At 37.3% G+C, this 19,382-nt stretch overlaps 1 protein-coding gene across 13 annotated transcripts in view; it reads right to left on the bottom strand.

The window, feature by feature from the left end:
• PPP3CB (protein phosphatase 3 catalytic subunit beta) overlaps positions 1 to 19,382 on the bottom strand; it is a 60,632-nt gene that overhangs the window by 30,180 nt on the left and 11,070 nt on the right. For all 13 annotated transcript variants that reach the window (XM_074001820.1, XM_045400070.2, XM_045400074.2 and 10 more), the window contains exons 2-9: positions 13,474 to 13,674; positions 12,029 to 12,153; positions 8,454 to 8,565; positions 4,973 to 5,118; positions 4,576 to 4,715; positions 4,393 to 4,470; positions 4,193 to 4,287; positions 754 to 879 (exon numbers count right to left, since the gene is read on the bottom strand). In XM_074001820.1, coding sequence (XP_073857921.1) covers positions 754 to 879; positions 4,193 to 4,287; positions 4,393 to 4,470; positions 4,576 to 4,715; positions 4,973 to 5,118; positions 8,454 to 8,565; positions 12,029 to 12,153; positions 13,474 to 13,501 — 850 coding nt within the window. In that variant the 5' untranslated portion in view covers positions 13,502 to 13,674. The remainder of the gene's footprint in view (positions 1 to 753; positions 880 to 4,192; positions 4,288 to 4,392; positions 4,471 to 4,575; positions 4,716 to 4,972; positions 5,119 to 8,453; positions 8,566 to 12,028; positions 12,154 to 13,473; positions 13,675 to 19,382) is intronic.

Genomic DNA, 19,382 nt, shown 5'->3' with positions numbered 1-19,382 from the left:
TTATAATCATGTCTGTACTCTCATACTGTCATTTTCCACATATGGAAACTGAGGCATTTTCTTATAAAAAAATTAACTTAAAATAGAAAAGAAGAACATGATAGGTAACAAAATACTAAGAATTCTATAGAACTACAAATGAAACACAGAAACAGAATTTCTTAAATAGCATTTATTTTCTCTCAAAAAGCCTATTATGTACTAACAAGTGTTCCTCTAAATTATCAGAAAGGCATCACTACTAAAATTTTATATACATTTTTTATATAAGAGAAGGAATATTGGGTTACAATCTGAATTTCTCTTTATGATTTCTCTTAAAGTACAGAACTGCTATTAAAATGACTAATATTGCTAAAATGAAGGCTACTAGATTTTCCCATGAATTTCAGTGGAATGTCCCAAAATGGTGTTAAGATATGCAGAAGGACCCATTTCAAAGCAATTTCTCCACCCCTTCATAAAAGATTTAAGCTAAAGAAAAAAAAAAAAAAAGAAAAAGAAAACCCAACAGCTGAAGACATTGGGCTATTTATAAGTCTTCTCCCAGTCCCCCAGACAGCCTCACATGGGGGCTGTAAACAGCTAACTAAAATATCTTTGAGACTCTTATGTCCACACCCACTGACACAAGTAGAGCTGTAACCACAGTGAAACTAGACTTCAGTTTCCTTTAGCAAGTATGTGCCTATGATAGTAAACTGGAGTAAATGTAACAGTAATAAAACAATTAAAAAAAAATAAAAATTATACCTTTTTCTCCAACAAACGGTAAAGACCATGTGAAGACATCCATAAAATTGGGCAACCAGTAAGGATGTGGAGAACAGTTAAACTGTCGAATATTCATCACATTATTTTCATACTTTAATACAGCAGCTGCAAGATAAGTTGAACATAGATGTAACTATTTGTAATTAGCCTTAAAAATATAAAATACATAAAAGCAGAAAAATATTAAGAGGAAGGGAGATCGGGGTGAGTGGAATCAGGGCTGGTAGAGGGAGGAAGGAACGAATTTTTAATAATAACACACGTTTTGTTTTTAACACTGTCATGTAGAACTCTAACTATAGTCAGGTCTTCATATTACTAATGAAATTTCCAGATTCTTTCCAGAATGTTTGTTTTACTTTATAATCCAATGATGAACATGCATTTTTACTAAATCCAAAATTGTGAAAACTCAGTTTTTAGAAGAAACAGATAATGGCAATGAGCAATTTTCTAGGTTTTTAAAGTTCATACAAATTGAGAATTTAAGATCTTTCTAGCTTCAGGCAACCTGAAAAGTATAGCTGAATGGTAATAAAGCAAACAAAAAAATCCCATCCATTTGGAACATTTTACTTATAAATGTATGAATGTATTTGTTTCATTTAATATGGAAAATCAGGCAAAACTACTAAAAATAAATATTTTACTTTGTTTAGAAAAAAAATCCCACTAAAACACCAAAAGAGAATATTATAACCAAATAATCCAAAGATAACATATTCATCTCAAATGCAGGTATTTAATGTTTCAATATGTTGATATAATTAAAATCTTAAATGACCTACATAGATTTCAATTACTGGTTATATTACTGATAGAACACTGGGTTAGAAGGGTTGGATTCTCATCTAAACTATAGCGCACATTAGCTATGCAAGGCTTGGTAAATTATTCAACTAATGTGTTTCTCATTTATAAAACAGGAATAATATGTCTACACTGCCTTAACCACAGAGGTTTAAGATCAGACAATGCATTTCACATGAAAATACACAAAAGTATAATGTCTTGTAGATAATATTTTATGGTTACTTTTTCACTTTAATGAAAAGCACTGGAATGCAGATGTTAAATTCCAAGATTTGTGATTTTGGCTAATAAAGAATCAAAAGTAATCCTGCTACACGTTACTGTTTACTAACAATAAGTATTACGTTTGTTTCCCATATGAAATTTCCCTCTGAAATAAAAGTATTTTAAATTATATGTTTTGACAATCAGTTCAAAGTGGGAAAATAAAGCATTTTAAATTAGCCTCAAAAATTATGAGCTGATACCAAGCTTTCAGATCTTTTGTAAGGGAGAAAAGAGAAAAATCTAGAAAATTGCCTTATGGATAGAATGAAAAATTACAAACATACCCATACAATGTAAACACTCAAACCATTAACACTATTTATGTACAGACTCAGAACTACAAAGAGACATTTGATTTTTGACAAGACAGTCAATGGTTTGAGTTTCTTTTATAAGTACTAAAAAAAAAAAAATCCATCCCTTAACTTCCTGAGTCAAACAAACAAAGGACAATCAGTAAGGCAGTACTCAACTGGACACTGAACACTAGCTCCCTTAATACTAACAAGGGGAAATCACAGCTGAGGAATTAGAGCACCAATAGAAAGTTAAATTTAACACTTGGTTCTGTTTTTGAGAATGGAATCAGGGCAGGAGTGCACTGGCTCAGGCCTATAATCCCAGCACTTTGGGAGGCCGAAGCAGGCAGATCACTTGATCTCAGAAGTTCAAGACAAGCTTGGTGAACATGGTGAAACCTCATTCTAAAAAAATACAAAAATTAGCTGGGCGAGGTGGCAGGTGCCTATAATCCCAGCTATTAGGGAGGGCTGAAGCAAGAGAACCACTTGAACCCAGGACGCAGATGCAGTAGTCAGCCGAGACTGCACTACTGCATTCCACCTGGGCGACAGAGCAAGACCCTGTCTCAAAAGAGAAAGAGAGAATGGAATCAAAACTTAGATGTTTCTTTTAAAAAATGAAGTCATATGGCCGGACGCGGTGGCTCAAGCCTGTAATCCCAGCACTTTGTGAGGCCGAGACGGGCGGATCACGAGGTCAGGAGATCGAGACCATCCTGGCTAACACGGTGAAACCCCGTCTCTACTAAAAATACAAGAAAATTAGCCGGGCGAGGTGGCGGGCGCCTGTAGTCCCAGCTACTCGGGAGGTTGAGGCAGGAGAATGGCGTGAACCCGGGGGGGCGGAGCTTGCAGTGAGCCGAGATCGCGCTACTGCACTCCAGCCTGGGGCACAGAGCAAGACTCCGTCTCAAAAAAAAAAAAAAAAAAAAAAATGCAGTCATATTTCATAAGACATCTATAGTATAAGTTCTTGTAGCATATTCTGTACCAAATTTATCCAGCATGCTACTGTTTGGTCTCAGGCAAATGTTTTAATCTTTTAACCATCACCTCTCATCATCCAAAAAAACTCTTCCTCTGTTCCTCTTTTGAACTTACACCATGACTCTTATTTAGCAATGACCTCATTCTCTCTCTAAATGTCCTTTTTAAAGTCTTTAACCTTCTGTTCTTTCCTCTTGGCACATCCACTCCAGTCTGATCCTGAAGCCATGGCATAGTCAACTGAATTCCAGACATGTCAAGACAGAAGAGAAGCTGGCCTCTTAATTTCATCTTCCAAAGATGTAAACTACATAAACATACCCAATCTCATCTTCAATGTCCTTGGCACACACTTAACTAGATTAAGACCCTTTGGCACTTTCTGTTAATAAATTGTATTCAAAATAAAATGAAATCCAATTGCTATAGACAGGTCAAATTTTCAGGGAAGGTGGGAAAATGAAAATCACTGGAACAGAAGGCAAAGGAAAAAAGCAGTAAAAAGAAAGAGAAGAATGTATCCCTCAAATGAGATGAAGCTGGATTAATTTTTTTAAAAAAGCTCAAATACAAAGCTTCATGGGGCAGTGATAAGACTGTGGAGGTAAAAGAAGGAAATAAGAAAGGGAAAGAGAACCTAGATCAGTGAACATAAAACAAGAAACATGATAAACTAAACAAGCAGACAGTGCAAATAAAATCATCAAAGCAGCAGCAGCTTTATACAAACAAGAAAACATCCTCAATAAGGGAAAAGATTTAAGAAAGGGGAGTTTGAGAAAATCATGTTTGGTTTTGCTTGATGCACTTAACTCAGAGCACATTTTACAAAACGGTTTTTTCGAGACAAGTTGTGGAATGGGGTTACGTATTACTTAGTTTCACATTTTGGATTTTTATTTATTGTTCTCTCCCCTCCCTTATATCTTACAGTTATTTATAAAGAATGTGGATACTAATAGTTTCAAACAACACCCCTTTTTTATTATATTAAAAGTCTATTAAAATACTAAATTGTTTAACAATTTTTTTTATCAACAACATCTTACCTTTATTATTGTAGACATCTAAGTAATTAGGTGCCGAAAAAATTGTTATTAATGAAGGGAACCCTGTAGTTTGACTTTTTCTGTACATTCTATAGCTGCAAAACAAATAGCTTAATATGCATCGTAAAGCATCAATCATGGTTACTAAGTTTGATTTATATTTTAGGTGTTAATTTGGGTCAGGGAAACAGAATTCTTACCCTGCATCTTGAGCTTCATGAGCTCTAATAATCGATAACAAATTATTGTTTTGCAAAAATTCACACACTGCTGGATAGCTGTGGGGGAAAAAGAGTAAATTAAGTAAAATAATGGTTTTTTTGTATGAAGCATATGCTTTGTTAACAACTAAAATGTGATTAATCTTGGATATTTTTCCTTACTTATAAAAATAAGAACATCCTCGAACTGTATTGTGACTAAAATGTTCCTGTGATTTTTCATTTCCAAAATCTTCAGAAGGATCGGACCATAACAAGTCACACATTGGTCCAAATGCAGGTGGCTCTTTGAATCTATCTAACTGTGAAAGAAAGAAAAGAAAGAACAGAAGTAACTCATCACAAAGTAAGGACAAAATGTGCATAGGAAAATATACCAACTTTGAATACAGCTCATAGTATATTATTGTGAATAAACAGAAGCTATTTCCTCAAGATATCAGTATATTAATTTTTACCATTACCTAATCTTGGCAGTGAAAAGAAGTGTGAAACTTCTACTCTACTCAACAATGTACTATAAATAGAAATCAATCTTGGAAGTAAAATATATACTTACTCTCCTAATATCATCCAGTGTGTGTATTTCTGGTGAAAGTCCACCATGAACACAAAGAAACTGTTGGTTTAAAAGTGCGGCAAGAGGCAAACTATCAAAAGCTTCCATACAAGCTTCATAGACTCTTTCCGAATACTTAATTTTACCTAGGAAAACAAAAAATTAATTGAAAATTACATTACTGGTTGACCATTTTAAAAACATATATATTAGATTTTTATTTCTTGTTCTCTCCCCTCCTTTATATCTTTTAGCTATTTATAATGAAATTGAGATAGTTACAGTTTCCATTGTAAAAGGTAATAGCCCAAATAGACAGACAGACAGACAGATTGCAAGAAAACTATAGAGACAGTAAACAGCAAAGTGGTGGCCAGGGTTTCAGAGTGAGTGAAGGGGTGACTATAAAAAGGTAGCAAGAGAGAATTTATGGCATGATAAAACTTTTCTGTATCATGATAGTGGTAGTGGGCAACTCTATGTAGTGTCAAAAGTCACAGAAGTAAATACCACAGAGAATAAATTTTACTGCACACAATATTTTTTAAGGAAAGCATCTTCCCCTATAAGAATCAACAAAAATACGCAATGTTATCAGTCTTATAAAGACAAAATATTTGCTCTCTCTAAAATTATTCTGGATGATATGTCTTATGAAGCAAAATATTTGCTCTCTAAAATTATTTTGGATTATTGCAAAAATGTCATCAAGTATTATTAAAAATAAGTAAGTCAAATCTCTAAAAACAGGCAAGGCACAGTGGCTCACACCTGTAATCCCAGCAAATTTAGACAGGCCAAAGCGGGCAGATCACTTGAGGCCAGGAGTTTGAGACCAGCCTGGCCAGCATGGCAGAACACCATCTCTACTAAAAATATACAAAAATTAGCCAGGCATGGTGGTGTGTGCCTGTAATCCCAGAGACTCAATGGCTGAGGCACGAGAATCACCTGAACCCAGGAGGTGGAGGTGGCAGTGAGCCGAGATCACGCCACTTACACTCCAGCCTGGGTGACAGAGTGAGACTCCATCTCAAAAAAAAAAAAAAAGAAATCTCTTAAAAACAGCCCAACCCTTCACCTTTATCAGCCAAATAAGGCAAAATGAGTACAGGTGAGGTTAAAATCATTTTAATACTTGCTTTATTTTACTCTAAGAGTCAATGACTATTGTTATTACAGGCAAGACGACTACATCATCACAACAAAATTCAAAGTTCATCCAATTTTTCTGAAAAATAAAAGTAACAGCATACTCGTATGTCAGAAAAGCTGAGGGGTTCCTCTTGTCTACAATGAATACTTAAAAATGGGCAGTGAAGCACGAAGCCAATATAGAAACACAAGAAAGACAAAACTCTACCAAATCAAACTATCATTTACTTTTAGAGAGATGTCATGCACTTTCCTTTGCTCCTTTATAACTTTAAATTCCTGAGTATTTTGATTTTGATGAGATTTTGGTAGGTGATTTGTTATTTATCTAAGCAAAGAAAAAGAACTTAGTTCCTACTTCCTGTTTTAATACTATAATATTCAAATATTTTTAAAAACTATATATATATATCCAGTACCAGAGGTTCTAAACTGGTAGTGTGCTAACGAACCTGTTTTCTAGCACTGTGGTTTAATAAAAATTCTAATTTGACTGCTTTTAGGTCAAGCATGCACTTTCCAGGACTTATCTTACTCATTTAGGTTAACTGCCTGATCCTTGACGTTGTAAGAGTATGCCACTTCTGCCACTACCCATCACTGTATTTTTCTCCTTTTACTGCAAGTCTCTACTTAATATGATCTTTAATGGATCATGTTTTGAGTCTCAAAACGTTGAAATTATTTCTGTTTTTAGAATTTAACTCTACTTAATACAGTCATGAATATTAATTTAAAAAGCACAAAGTCAGGCCAGGCACAATGGCTCACACCTGTAATCCCAGGACTTTGGAAGGACGACGCAGGCGGATCACTTGAGGTCAGGAGTTAGAGACCAGCCTGGCCAACATGGTGAAACCCCGCCTCTACTAAAAACACAATTAGCAGGGCGTGGTGGCGCGTGCCTGTAATTCCAGTTACTCGGGAAGCTGAGGGAGGAGAACACTTGAACCCGGGAGGAGGAGGTTGCTGTGAGCCGAGATCACACCACTGCACTCCAGCCAGGGCAACAGAGCGAGACTGTCTCAAAAAAAAATAAAAATAATTAAAATAATTAAAAAGCACAAAGGTTTGATGTGTGAAAAAGGCCTAACCTTGTTCTGTAACATGGTTACTTACAGGTATTAGATTACCATTGCGGTAATAATTTGAGAGAGAAAAGGGATAAACATTGTAGGTTAAGAATTTCACCAACCACTGTACCTGACTAGTCTTAAAACTATGATACCAAAAAAAAAAAAATTTTTTTTTTAAAGAATTTCAATCATTAAAAGCATGATTGAAATGATCTGCAATGATAACAGGATACACAATTTGTTAGGATCCCTCACAGGAATGCCTCAAGATTGAAGGACAAAAATCTCCAATGCAAAAATACATTTTTTTCTTTTGGTTTTTATTTTTTCCTGTTAGAAAAAAAAAATATATATATATATATATTTATATATATATATATGAGACAGAGTTTCGCTCTTGTTGCCCAGGCTGGAAGTACAATGGCACAATCTCGGCTCACTGCACCCTCCACCTCCCAGGTTCAAATGATTCTCCTGCCTCAGCCTCCTGAGTACCTGGGATTACAGGCATATATAACCACATCTGGCTAATTTTTGTATTTTTAGTAGACATGGTGTTTCGCCGTGTTGGCCAGGCTGGTCTCAAACTCCTGACCTCAGGTGATCCACCGGCCTCGGCTTCCCAAAGTGCTGGGATTACAGGTGTGAGCCACCATGCCTGGCTTAGAAAAATTAATTTTAACATTAAAACTTATATATAAAACTCTAAACTACTAAGCATGTTTGTAAAAGTTAAACATAATAGGAAATTCTGAAATGAAAAAAATTTTTTTTTTGAGACAGGGACTGACTCTAGAGCCCAGTTTGGAATGCAGTGGGACGATCTCAGCTCACTACAACCTCTGATTCCCAGGCTCAAGTGATCCTCCCACCTCAGCCTCCTGAGTAGCTGGGACTATAGGAGTACACTGCCACACCCAGTTAATTTTTTTTTTTTTGTACTTTTGGTGGAGACGGTGTTTCACCATGCTGGCCAGGCTGGTCTCCAACTCCTGAGCTCAGGCAATCTGCCTGCCTGGGCCTCCCAAAGTGCTGGGATTACAGGCGTGAACCACCATGCCCCACCAAAAACTTCTCAATTAAACACCATTAAATACCAAAGAGTGCTCGACAACTTTCCTCAAAGCTTTACGTGTAGACATGAAATCTATCCTTACATGTTGCACTGTAAAGTCCTCAAAACGCTTACTACACACATAAGTCCAAAAGAATACTGAGGAAGTGAAAACATTTCTCCTGGCAGTACTCACATTCCTGCTTAAAGGTAAAATATTCAGTAAGGTGTCTGCATTCATGGTTGCCTCTCAGAAGAAATAATGTGGTTGGGTATAGAATCTTCAGAACCCATAAATATAAGACACACTGCAAAAGAAAATTTTTCTAGTGAATTTATCTTGTATTTTTGTTTAATGAAGCTGCTTGATCTTTGCTCCTTTTCCTCTATTAACCTTACCATCCCCTATTATCTTTCTTTGTCCCTTACTAAAACATAAGCACCACAAAATCACAGATTTTGTCATCTTACTCACTTTTGATTCTCTACTCCTAGAAAAGTAGCTAGCAAATAGGAGAAGAGCAATAAATATTTGTTGAATGAATGAGTCAAACAATCTATTTAATTACTTTTGATTTACAGACTGCCCAATATAAAAACAATTAGCACATTGGTCTACAGACGCCTATTAGTAAATAAAATAATAATGTCAAAATAACAGCAGCTAACATTTACTGATTACTTACAATGTGTGAAGCACTATATAATTAATTCTCCTAATTTATTCCTTAAACAACACTATGAAGTATGTAATATCATCTTTATTTTACAAATCAGAAACTGAAGCAAAGATCTTAAGTAACTTGTCCAAAACCACAAAACTTCTAAGTGATGGAGACAGGATTCTGATCCTCTGATCTTAAGCATTATGCCATGCTACCTAATGAAGGGAAGGTCCATGTTTTATATTTGTTTAGTTGATTATGAATATTGCCTTACATATGGTAAGTGCTTATTATCTGAACTAATTCAATGCAAATGTAATTTTTTACATAAAAATATTATTAAACATTATAGCAGATGCTGTTCTCTAAACAGGTTTAACATAAGAGACTCACTACTTATTTGCTTAAAAAAGGAAGAACTATTTCATATGGAAATAAGCATGGTATATAATCACATGCAAAAAGAAAAAACAAACTTTTTTATTTTTAGAGACAAAGTCTCACTGTAACCCAGGTTGGAGTGGCACAATTACTGCTCACTGCAGCCTCAACCTTCTGGGCTCAAGCAATCCTCCTACCTCAGTCTCTTGAGCAGCTGGGACTTACAGGCACATGCCACAAGGCCCAGCTAAGTTTCTGTATTTTTTTGTGGAGCCAGGGTTTCACCATGCTTCCCCGGCTGGTCTCGAACTCTTAGGTTCAAGCAATCTGCCTGACTTGGCCAACCTGTGCTGGGATTACAGATGTGAGCCACCACACCCAACCAAACTTTATTGTTAATAAATTAAGGTATATTTAAACGTGTAACTATTCACACCTTCATTTTATTCAAAAGGGAAAAAAGTAATAAAATCAGGGAAATAATCTGTTCTCATTGCTTGTTTTGAGTCTTTGTTATTTTCCTTTTATAACAACAAAAGGTATTAAAAGAATCAGCTACATCCAGGCACGGTGGCTCACACCTGTAATCCCAGCACTTTGGGAGGCCGAGGCAGGCAGATCACCTGAGGTCAGGAGTTCGAGACCAGCTTGATCAACATGGTGAAACCCTGTCTCTACTAAAAATACAAAAACTAGCCGGGAGTGTTGGTGGGCACCTGTAATTCCAACTATTCGGGAGGCTGAGGCAGGAGAATCGCTTGAACCTGGGAGGCAGAGGTTGCAGTGAGCCGAGATCACACCATTGCACTCCAGGCTGGGCAACAGAGTGAGAGTCTGTCTCAAAAAAAAAAAAAAAGAGTCAGCTACAAAACAATCTTATACAAGGATATGCACACCAACTTAGTTACCAAATAAGCGTCATAAAACTGTTTATTTTATTGCTTTTGTCAAATGCCTGAAATTTTTTTGTTAGGATGGGCCATTTTCTGATTTGCCTGAAGCCTTGTGATAATTTGGGAAAAGCTGACGAGGCTAATAATCAACTATCAGCAGGAGGTAGAAGAACTCAAGATAGTAAAATTCCTAAGGGAAGCAGGACTGACGGAGTCTAGAACTTCCTTCCACTCTTGAGAATCCTAGCACACCTCAGAAAAAAAGGTATATTGGAAACACTGGAGAAGGGGATATAAACAACAGTAACCAACGTAAATTCACCAGGTAAGGTTTCAATATCTACTAGGAAAGGTGGTTAAAAGCACATGCTTGGAGTCACATTGCCTGGCTATGCTGTTTACTAATAATACAACCTTAGGCAAGTTACTTAACCTCTCTAAGCCTCAGGTTCCTCATCTATAAAATGAATAAAACAACAGTACTTACCTCATTAATATTATTGTAAGGATTAATCAACATGTGTTCAGTGCCTAGAACATGCTTACAACATATTAAATGTGCAACACAGGTATCTATTGGTAGAAATTTGACCCCACAATTCTACCTCTAGGAATTTGTCATACAAAAATAATCGGGCAAGTATATAAAGATGCATGAATAATATGACTCATTGAAGCATCATTTGTAAAGGCAAAAAACTGGGAACATCTTCAGTGTCTAACCACAAGGAATTAATTAATTATAGTTTGTTATTAGGTGGAAAACAATGTAGCTATTGAAATGATGTTACAAGTTTATATTTACTGACTTGGAAAGACATTCGGTGTAGGGATGTATGAAAAAGCAAGTTACAGACAATATTATAATATGATCCCTTTTTCATTAAAAAAAAGAAAGAAAATGTATATATTGGAAAATACATATTGTTCTACAGTTACAGAATTTTATTTATACAATTTAAAAAGATGGCAGGGCAACAGGGCTCACATCTGTAATCTCAACACTTTGGGAGACCAAGGCGGGAGGATCACTTGAGCCCAGGAGTTCAAGACCAGCCTGGGCAACATAAGAGACTCAATTGCTACAAAAAAATTAAAAATTAGTCTGGGCATGGTGGTGTGCACCTGTGGTCCCAGCTATTTGAGAGACTGGGACAGAATGATCCCTTGAGCTCAAGAGCTCAAGGCTACATTGAGCCATGCTGGTGCCACTGTACTCCAGCATGGGCCACAGAGTAAGACACTGTCTCAAAAAAAAAAAAAAAGAAAAAGAAAAGAAAAAGAAAAAAGAAAAAGGAGCAAAAGGAACCCAAAAGGTCATTTTAATGCCTCAAGTTTTTAAAAACAAACTAATACTTTCCAAATACATAAAGATTCCATATGATACACTTGAGTCTTAATAGCTACATAAGGAGAAACAGAAGCACTAGGGCTCAAGCAATAAAAAAATCACAATATACTTTATTTAATCAGAGAGAATTCAAGTAATCTTTTTTCACATGGTTTAATGCCTTTAGGGGCAAGAGAGATAAATAGCACTAACTTTTTAAGGCCACTAGTTAACAGGGCAATAAAGACCCCTCAGTCTGCTCAAAAATTCCACTGGGGAAAAAATGGCAATTATAATTATATAAACAGAGTTATCCAAACAAATTTATTTGAATTGTTTGAAAGACAGAACAGGAATAAACAGTAGCTTTTCATAAAAACTTCAGAATATGCAGAGTTATTTAAAAAAAAACCTAACACAGGTACTTGTGAAAACTAGGATTAAGGGAAAGCATCTATGTTAACACTTAACAGCAAATCAAATGACAGTTTATGATTATTACCTCTATACTAAAATAACCTCTGTCCACATAATCGCCAAGAAAAAGGTATCGTGTATTAGCAGGTGATCCTCCTACTTCAAAAAGTTTCATCAGATCAAAAAATTGGCCATGGATGTCACCACACACTGAAACAAGAAGATTATTAGACAAGGGAAAAAAATCTCTAAAATAACAAATTTTAGTTAAGTTAAAACGTATTTTACAAAAGACATAGTATAAATGCTATCAAGAAATGTCTGAGAAGGAAGTAGTCTGTGAAGAGTCATGATTAGGATGATGTGTAACCAAGTGTTCATGTGCTCAAGATCTAGAAAAAGATGTAACAAGGCCGGGCGCGGTGGCTCACGCCTGTAATCCCAGCACTTTGGGAGGCCGAGGCGGGCGGATCACAAGGTCAGGAGATCGAGACCATGGTGAAACCCCGTCTCTACTAAAAATAGAAAAAATTAGCCGGGCGCAGTGGCGGGCGCCTGTAGTCCCAGCTACTTGGGAGGCTGAGGCAGGAGAATGGCGTGAACCCGGGAGGCGGAGCTTGCAGTGAGCCGAGATTGCGCCACTGCACTCCAGCCTGAGCGACAGAGCAAGACTCCGTCTCAAAAAAAAAAAAAAAAAAAAAAGAAAAAGATGTAACAGAAATAATGAAATTTGTGGTCAGTGACAAACTGTCATCTACATTTATAAAGATCGTCTCTAGGACTCCAAGGATGTGTTTTAAGTTTCAAGATGACAAAATTACAATGGTGGCAGTTAAAATATCCATTCTTTTTTTTTTTTTTTTTTTTTTGAGACGGAGTCTCGCTCTGTCGCCCAGGCTGGGGTGCAGTGGCCAGATCTCAGCTCACTACAAGCTCCGCCTCCCGGGTTCCCGCCATTCTCCTGCCTCAGCCTCCTGAGTAGCTGGGACTACAGGCGCCCACCACCTCGCCCGGCTAGTTTTTTGTACTTTTTAGTAGAGACGGGGTTTCACCGTGTTAGCCAGGATGGTCTTGATCTCCTGACCTCGTGATCCGCCCGTCTCGGCCTCCCAAAGTGCTGGGATTACAGGCTTGAGCCACCGCGCCCGGCCAAAATATCCATTCTAACTCAATACTTTCTGTTGCTCTCTAAATGGTCACTTTTGGTATCTGATATGATATCAAGGTATTTGACCCTAACAATTGAAAGCAAAGTTAAGTATTGAATCAAACTGAAGTATGGTCAATACAATTGATGAAACCTTAACGAAAGCATAATAGACTAACTTCTACACTCAGATTATTTAGAATCATGTCTATTCACTGAAAACAGGCAATCTTTTTTAAGTATGGAAAATAATTTGGAAATTCAAGATAATGTCCAAGTAATATTGATTTAGCATACAGTATCATTGAAAACAGTAAGTTTTAAATCCAGGCAACTAAACAACGACATAATAAAAATAATACCCAAAACATGAATAAGCTTACCTGTGATTGGAGCTTCTACTTCTATCATGGTTTTCTCTCTCCGAAGGATGGCAGCACCTTCGTTGATAATTCTAAGCGCAATTTCTTCATCTACTCGACCTTCTTTTACCAAGTGATTCTTCAGAACATCAACCCTGGGTATCCCATCCAGATCAAATACTTCTTCAGATGTCAAGCGATGTGTTGGGGGGAAAGGGACAGCTGCAAATTTTTTTAATTAATAAAAAATAAGTCACCAAAAATATATTAACTTAAAAACTAATAATTGGATCTAGATAAGAATAAAAATTGTAAAGCAGAGATTTTTCTTTCTTCTTCATTTATTGGGTAGAAGTGTTTTTCTAAATAGTAAGCAAATTATACCACTTTTAAAGCTATTTATATTAACATGTTCTTTGTAGAGAATTATTAGAGAACTGAGTCGTCTCACAAAATTAAGTTCTTTCAGGATAACCAAAGCTTTTTTGTTTAAGCCAAAACATTTTTAGGCAGAACTCTCAAAATATTGTATTACAGTATTAGATATTTTTACCTTAAATGAAGTACAAAAAATACAATTTAATGCTGGGAGTAGTGGAGCATGTCTGTAATCACAACTACTTGGGAGGCTGGGGCAGGAGGATCTCTTGAGGCCAGAAATTGGAGACCAGCTGGGGCAACACATCGAGACACCATCTCAAAAAAACCCCACAACACTTTAATACCAAATAAGCCTAAATAGAAAGAAATTCCAAATACAAGGTGATTTACCTTATCCCTTTCTAACAAGAACATAAAAACAATGTTTTCTGACCAACTTGACTATACACTTCTAGAGATATAGACCAAACACCAGATGTTTACTTCTGAAATGTAAATTAATTTAGTAGGCTTAAAATAATAAACCATAATTTCAAAATATTGATTTTTCTCCTACCTTAATGTTTCACAAAACACTTTCATTCAAAATCTTTATGCATAAATTTGAAACCAGTGCATTCCTTATCATTGGAGTCACTTTTTGAGTCATCTAACACACATTCTGAAAGCAAATCATCTTCATTTCCATCTAAACTGTTTGAGATACAGCACTTTTTGCACATGTGTAAAATGTTATCACTGCAAATTTATCCCTGTAATTTTTTTTTTTTTTTTGAGATGGAGTCTTGTTCTGTTGCCCAGGCTGGAATGCAGTGGCGCGAACTTGGCTCACTGCAACCTTCGCCTCCTGGGTTCAAGGGATTCTCCTGCCTCAGCCTCCCGAGTAGCTGAGATTACAGGCATCTGCCATTATGCAAAGCTAATTTTTGTATTTTTAGTAGAGACTGGGTTTCACCATGTTGGCCTGGCTGGTGTCAAACTCCTGATCTCAGGTGATCTGCCCGCCTTGGCTTCCCAAAGTTCTGGGATTACAGGCATGAGCCACTGCACCTGGCCTATCCCTACAAATTTAACCAAAAGTTCCCATTTCATCATAGTTAAGTAGTTGGTTTTTTTCACTCTGCAGTACATATTTATGATTTCCATAAGAAATCACCAACTGTACTGTTTTTAAGTGATACTTGTTGAGTGGAATGGAAAACATGAATGTTTATTTCAATGGCATCTAAGCACAATTTTGAGGTCATATACCTAGGAAAAATTACTATATAGTAAGTTTTTCTTATTCCTTTTTTACTGAATCCAACAAGTAAATCTTTATGCATTCAAAATCAGCTTGGACTGAAGCAGTTTCAGGCTCTTTACTGAATAGTACTTTGCTTTGCAAAATAAAGAAAGTGAGAGAGAAATGTACATTAGGAGTGTAATAAATATAGACTGAAATGTAAGGCAGCTCCCTCTTTTCTGAAAAAAAAAATTTTTTTAAGTAGGCCAGGTGCAGTGGCTCACGCCTGAAATCCCAGACTTTGGGAGGCCAAGGCCAGTGGATCACTTGAAGTCAGGAGTTCAAGACCAGCCTGGCCAACATGGTGAAACCCTATCTCTACTAAAAACACAAAAATTAGCTGGGTGTGGGGGCGCATGCCTGTAGTCCCAGCTACTCGGGAGGGTGAGGCAAGAGAATCTCTTAAACCTGGGGAGGCGGAGGTTGCAGTGAGCCCAGACTATGCCACTGCACTCCAGCCTGGGCAACAGAGTGAGACCCTGTCTCTATCAGATATATATATATCTGAGCATATGGTATACAGTATTTTCCTGATGCTTTAGGGTCATGATTGTGATTATCAATTATCACAGAGAAGCCTGTAAATGTACAGGACCAACTGCTCCTTTACATTTCAACTTAAAGTAACAAAAAACAAAACAAAACAAAAAAAAACTGGGTTAGATTCATATCAATTACCTAAGAAAGAATATAACCACATTCTCATATCAGGAGAAAACATTAAGGAAGAACTCAATCCTTTACAAATGAGATAAGAACTAAGGCAGAGGGATGCCAACCATTTCTGAAAGACTGAAATCACTAATCTTTTTTTTATTACTATTTGATATATAGTAAAATAAAACTGGACTTTATTTTCCCTTCACAAGAAACATGTATTATCATTACTTTTTACTCATCTAGAGTAAGGCATTAAAATATATTTTACCCCCAAATATAGCATGTCAAGATTCTAATAAAATAAAAGCCTCAAAGTATGTTTTTACCAACCAAAGATTAAACAAACCATTATATATGCTATAACCAAATTTGCCCTCATGGTAGAGTAATTGTTTAAAAATATAAACATTTTTAATGAACTGATTACTAAATAAATCAAGTGTTACTTTTGGGACATTATAAAAATGAGAAGGTTAAATATTTCTTACTAATAAACACAAATTTCTGAGATCAAGATAGAATCACAGTTTTTTCATCAGGTCAGAGAAATTTTTTTTTTTTTTTTTTTTTTTTTTAGCACTCTACTTGGGAAAAGAAACACTATTTAAGATGCTGTGTTCTGGCCGGGTGCGGTGGCTCACGCCTGTAATCCTCGTACTTTGGAAGGCCAAGGCAGGCAGATCACAAGGTCAAGGTTTTGAGACCACCCTGGCCACCATGGTAAAACCTCGTCTCTACTAAAAATACAAAAATTAGCTGGGTGTGGTGGTGCACACCTGTAGTCCTAGCCACTTGGGAGGCTGAGGCAGGAGAATCACTTGAACCCAGGAGGCAGGCGTTGCAGTGAGCCAAGATTGTGCCACTGCACTCCAGCCTGGAGACAGATCGAGACTCAGTCTCAAAAAAAAAAAAAAGGAAAAGAAAAAAAAGCTGTGTTCTACATGATGAATATTTCCTATTTATTTATTTATTTTGAGACAGAGTCTCACTCTTGTCGCCCAGGCTGGAATGCAGTGGCGAGATTTCAGCTCACTACAACCTCTACCTCCTGGGTTCAAGCGATTCTCCTGCCTCAGCCTCCCAAGTAGCTCAGATTACAGGCGCCCGCTACCACGCCCAGCTAATCTTCATATTTATAGTAGAGACAGGGTTTCACTGTGTTGCCCAGGCTGGTCTCAAACTCCTAACCTCAGGTGATCCGCCTGCCTCGGCCTCCCAAAGTGTTGGGATTACGGGCATCAGCCACTGCACCTGGCCTAGATGATATATACTTCCTAACAATCAACAACATAATTCCACTAATTGCTCAATTCAGTTCAAAACATAGAACTTCCCAAAAATCCACCTATGAGACCACTCCCTACTTCCCCCTTAGCCAGACACAAGTGGTACTGCATGTTTTCAAGCACACTGTGAATGCTCTACTTTAAGTCACACTGAAGAATTATAATGTATTCACCTGAAAAAGAAAGTATAAACTGACTCCATGCCACAGTTAGTTATCTAAAGACCTGTATTTCCTATTTATTTTTCAACTCAAGGCACTTCTACATTACATTTCAAAACCAGCTAGGACAGCTTTTAAAAATGTGTACAGGTTGACTGGTAGAAAAACGTCACCTACTCATGAGTAAAGGTAGATGAAAGCTATAGGGAATCAATGTTAACATAACACAGAAAATAAAAATTGGCAGTTTCAAATGAGTATGTTTTGGCTGGGCGCAGAGGCTCGTGCCTGTAATCCCAGCACTTTGGGAGGCTGAGGCGGGTGGATCACTTGAGGTCAGGAATTCAAAACCAGCCTGGCCAAAATGGTGAAACCCCATCTCCACTAAAAACACAAAAAATTAGCCAGGCGTGGTGGCCGCACGCCTGTCGTCCCAGCTACTCAGGAGGCTGAGACAGGAGAATCGCTTGAATTGGGGGGGTGGAGGTTGCAGTGGGCTGAGATCGTGCCAGTGCATTCCAGCCTGGGCGACAGAGCGAGACTCCGTCTAAAAATAAAAAATAAAAATAAAATAAATTTTAATTTATCAGCAAATAAGAGAAAAAAGGCATGTATAGTATTGTTTCGCAAGTGGAGAAAGGAGCTTCAGCAGGAGACCTGACGGGGCAAAAGATAACTGTCGAAATAGAATTTGGCCTAAAACAAGTTGCTCAATAGAGAGTCAAAATTTTTTTCATCAAAAATTAATTCTCTGGCCAGGTGGGGTGGTTCATGCCTGCAGTCCCAGCACTTTGGGAGGCCAAGGCAGGTAGATCACTTGTGGTCAGGAGTTCAAGACCAGCCTGGCCAACATGGTGAAACCCCATCGCTACTGAAAATACAAAAATTAGCCAGGCATGGTGTCACACCTGTAGTCCCAGATACTTGGGAGGCTGAGGCAGAAGAATCGCTTGAAGCTGGAGGGGGCGGAGGTTGTAGTGAGCCGAGATCGTGCCACTGAACTCCAGCTGGGGCGATAGAGACTCTATCTCAAAAAAAAAACAAAAAAACAATTAATTCTCAACTACCACTTTGTTTTGCAACTCCTAAAGCATTTTAAAGCATTTCCATATAGTTTCCAGGCTTTTTAAAGGTTTTTCTTTTTTATTTCTAATTCATCTTCAGCCAAGTATTTCTGCTTTTCCAGAGTTTATTTTCCCCCCTCCATATATACTTTTTTCTCCTAATTTTCAGACTATGTTTCCTCACTTTTCTATATTTGTGATAGGGAAAAACCAGAAAATAAATGTATATACATGCAATACAAATAGTCAACAACTGAAATGGCTAATAATAGAGGATGTGTTGGAACAATCTAAAGAGCTACAAAATCGGCCAGGCATGGTGGCTCACGCCTGTAATCCCAGCACTTTGGGAGGTTGAGGCAGGTGAATCACCTGAGGTCAGGAGGTCGAGACCAGCCTGACTAACGTGGAGAAACCCTGTCTCTACTAAAAACCCAAAAATTAGCTGGGCATAGGGGCGTGCGCCTGTAACTCCAGCTACTCAGGAGGCTGAGGCAGGAGAATCACTTGAACCTGGAGGGGCGGAGGTTGCAGTGAGCCGAGATCATGCCACTGCACTCCAGCCTGGGTGACAACAGCAAAACTGCGTCTCAAAAAAAAAAAAACAAAAACAAAAACAAACAAGAGCTACAAAATCCCCTCAAAACCTAAAAATCTTGATTTGGTAACATTCATTTTGACCAAACTGTTCTGTTGAAAATCTTCCTTTTATCCAAATTTTGACATGAAGGGCATATCTATATAGTAACGAATAATATTTGCAAGGTATTTTCACTCACATTTAATGTATAGTGGCTAAAAAAATAGGACTGAAAAACATTTTAATTTAGGAAGTTGGAAAAATAAACCAAGAACACAGACTGATCAGGAATTGGGAAAGAGGGGATGATGGTACAGACATCTTCTTAATGTTTCTACCACTGGGCAAAGAAACCTGAGAATTAACTGATCCTGTTCCCCAATTCTAAGCAAGGGCTGCCCTCTTAGCCCTATGAGGCCTCTAACTTCAACGGGGGTACAGCCTGTGCCAAGTGAATAACTTGACTCCAAAGTATCATTCAGATGCCTAAGGTCAGTTAATCCCATCGTGCTT

Source organism: Macaca fascicularis, chromosome 9, assembly GCF_037993035.2.
Source record: "Macaca fascicularis isolate 582-1 chromosome 9, T2T-MFA8v1.1".
In the NCBI taxonomy this organism is placed as follows: domain Eukaryota; kingdom Metazoa; phylum Chordata; class Mammalia; order Primates; family Cercopithecidae; genus Macaca; species Macaca fascicularis.
The sequence above is the reverse complement of the archived record's forward strand: the minus strand, read 5'-3'. Positions and strand labels throughout refer to the sequence as shown.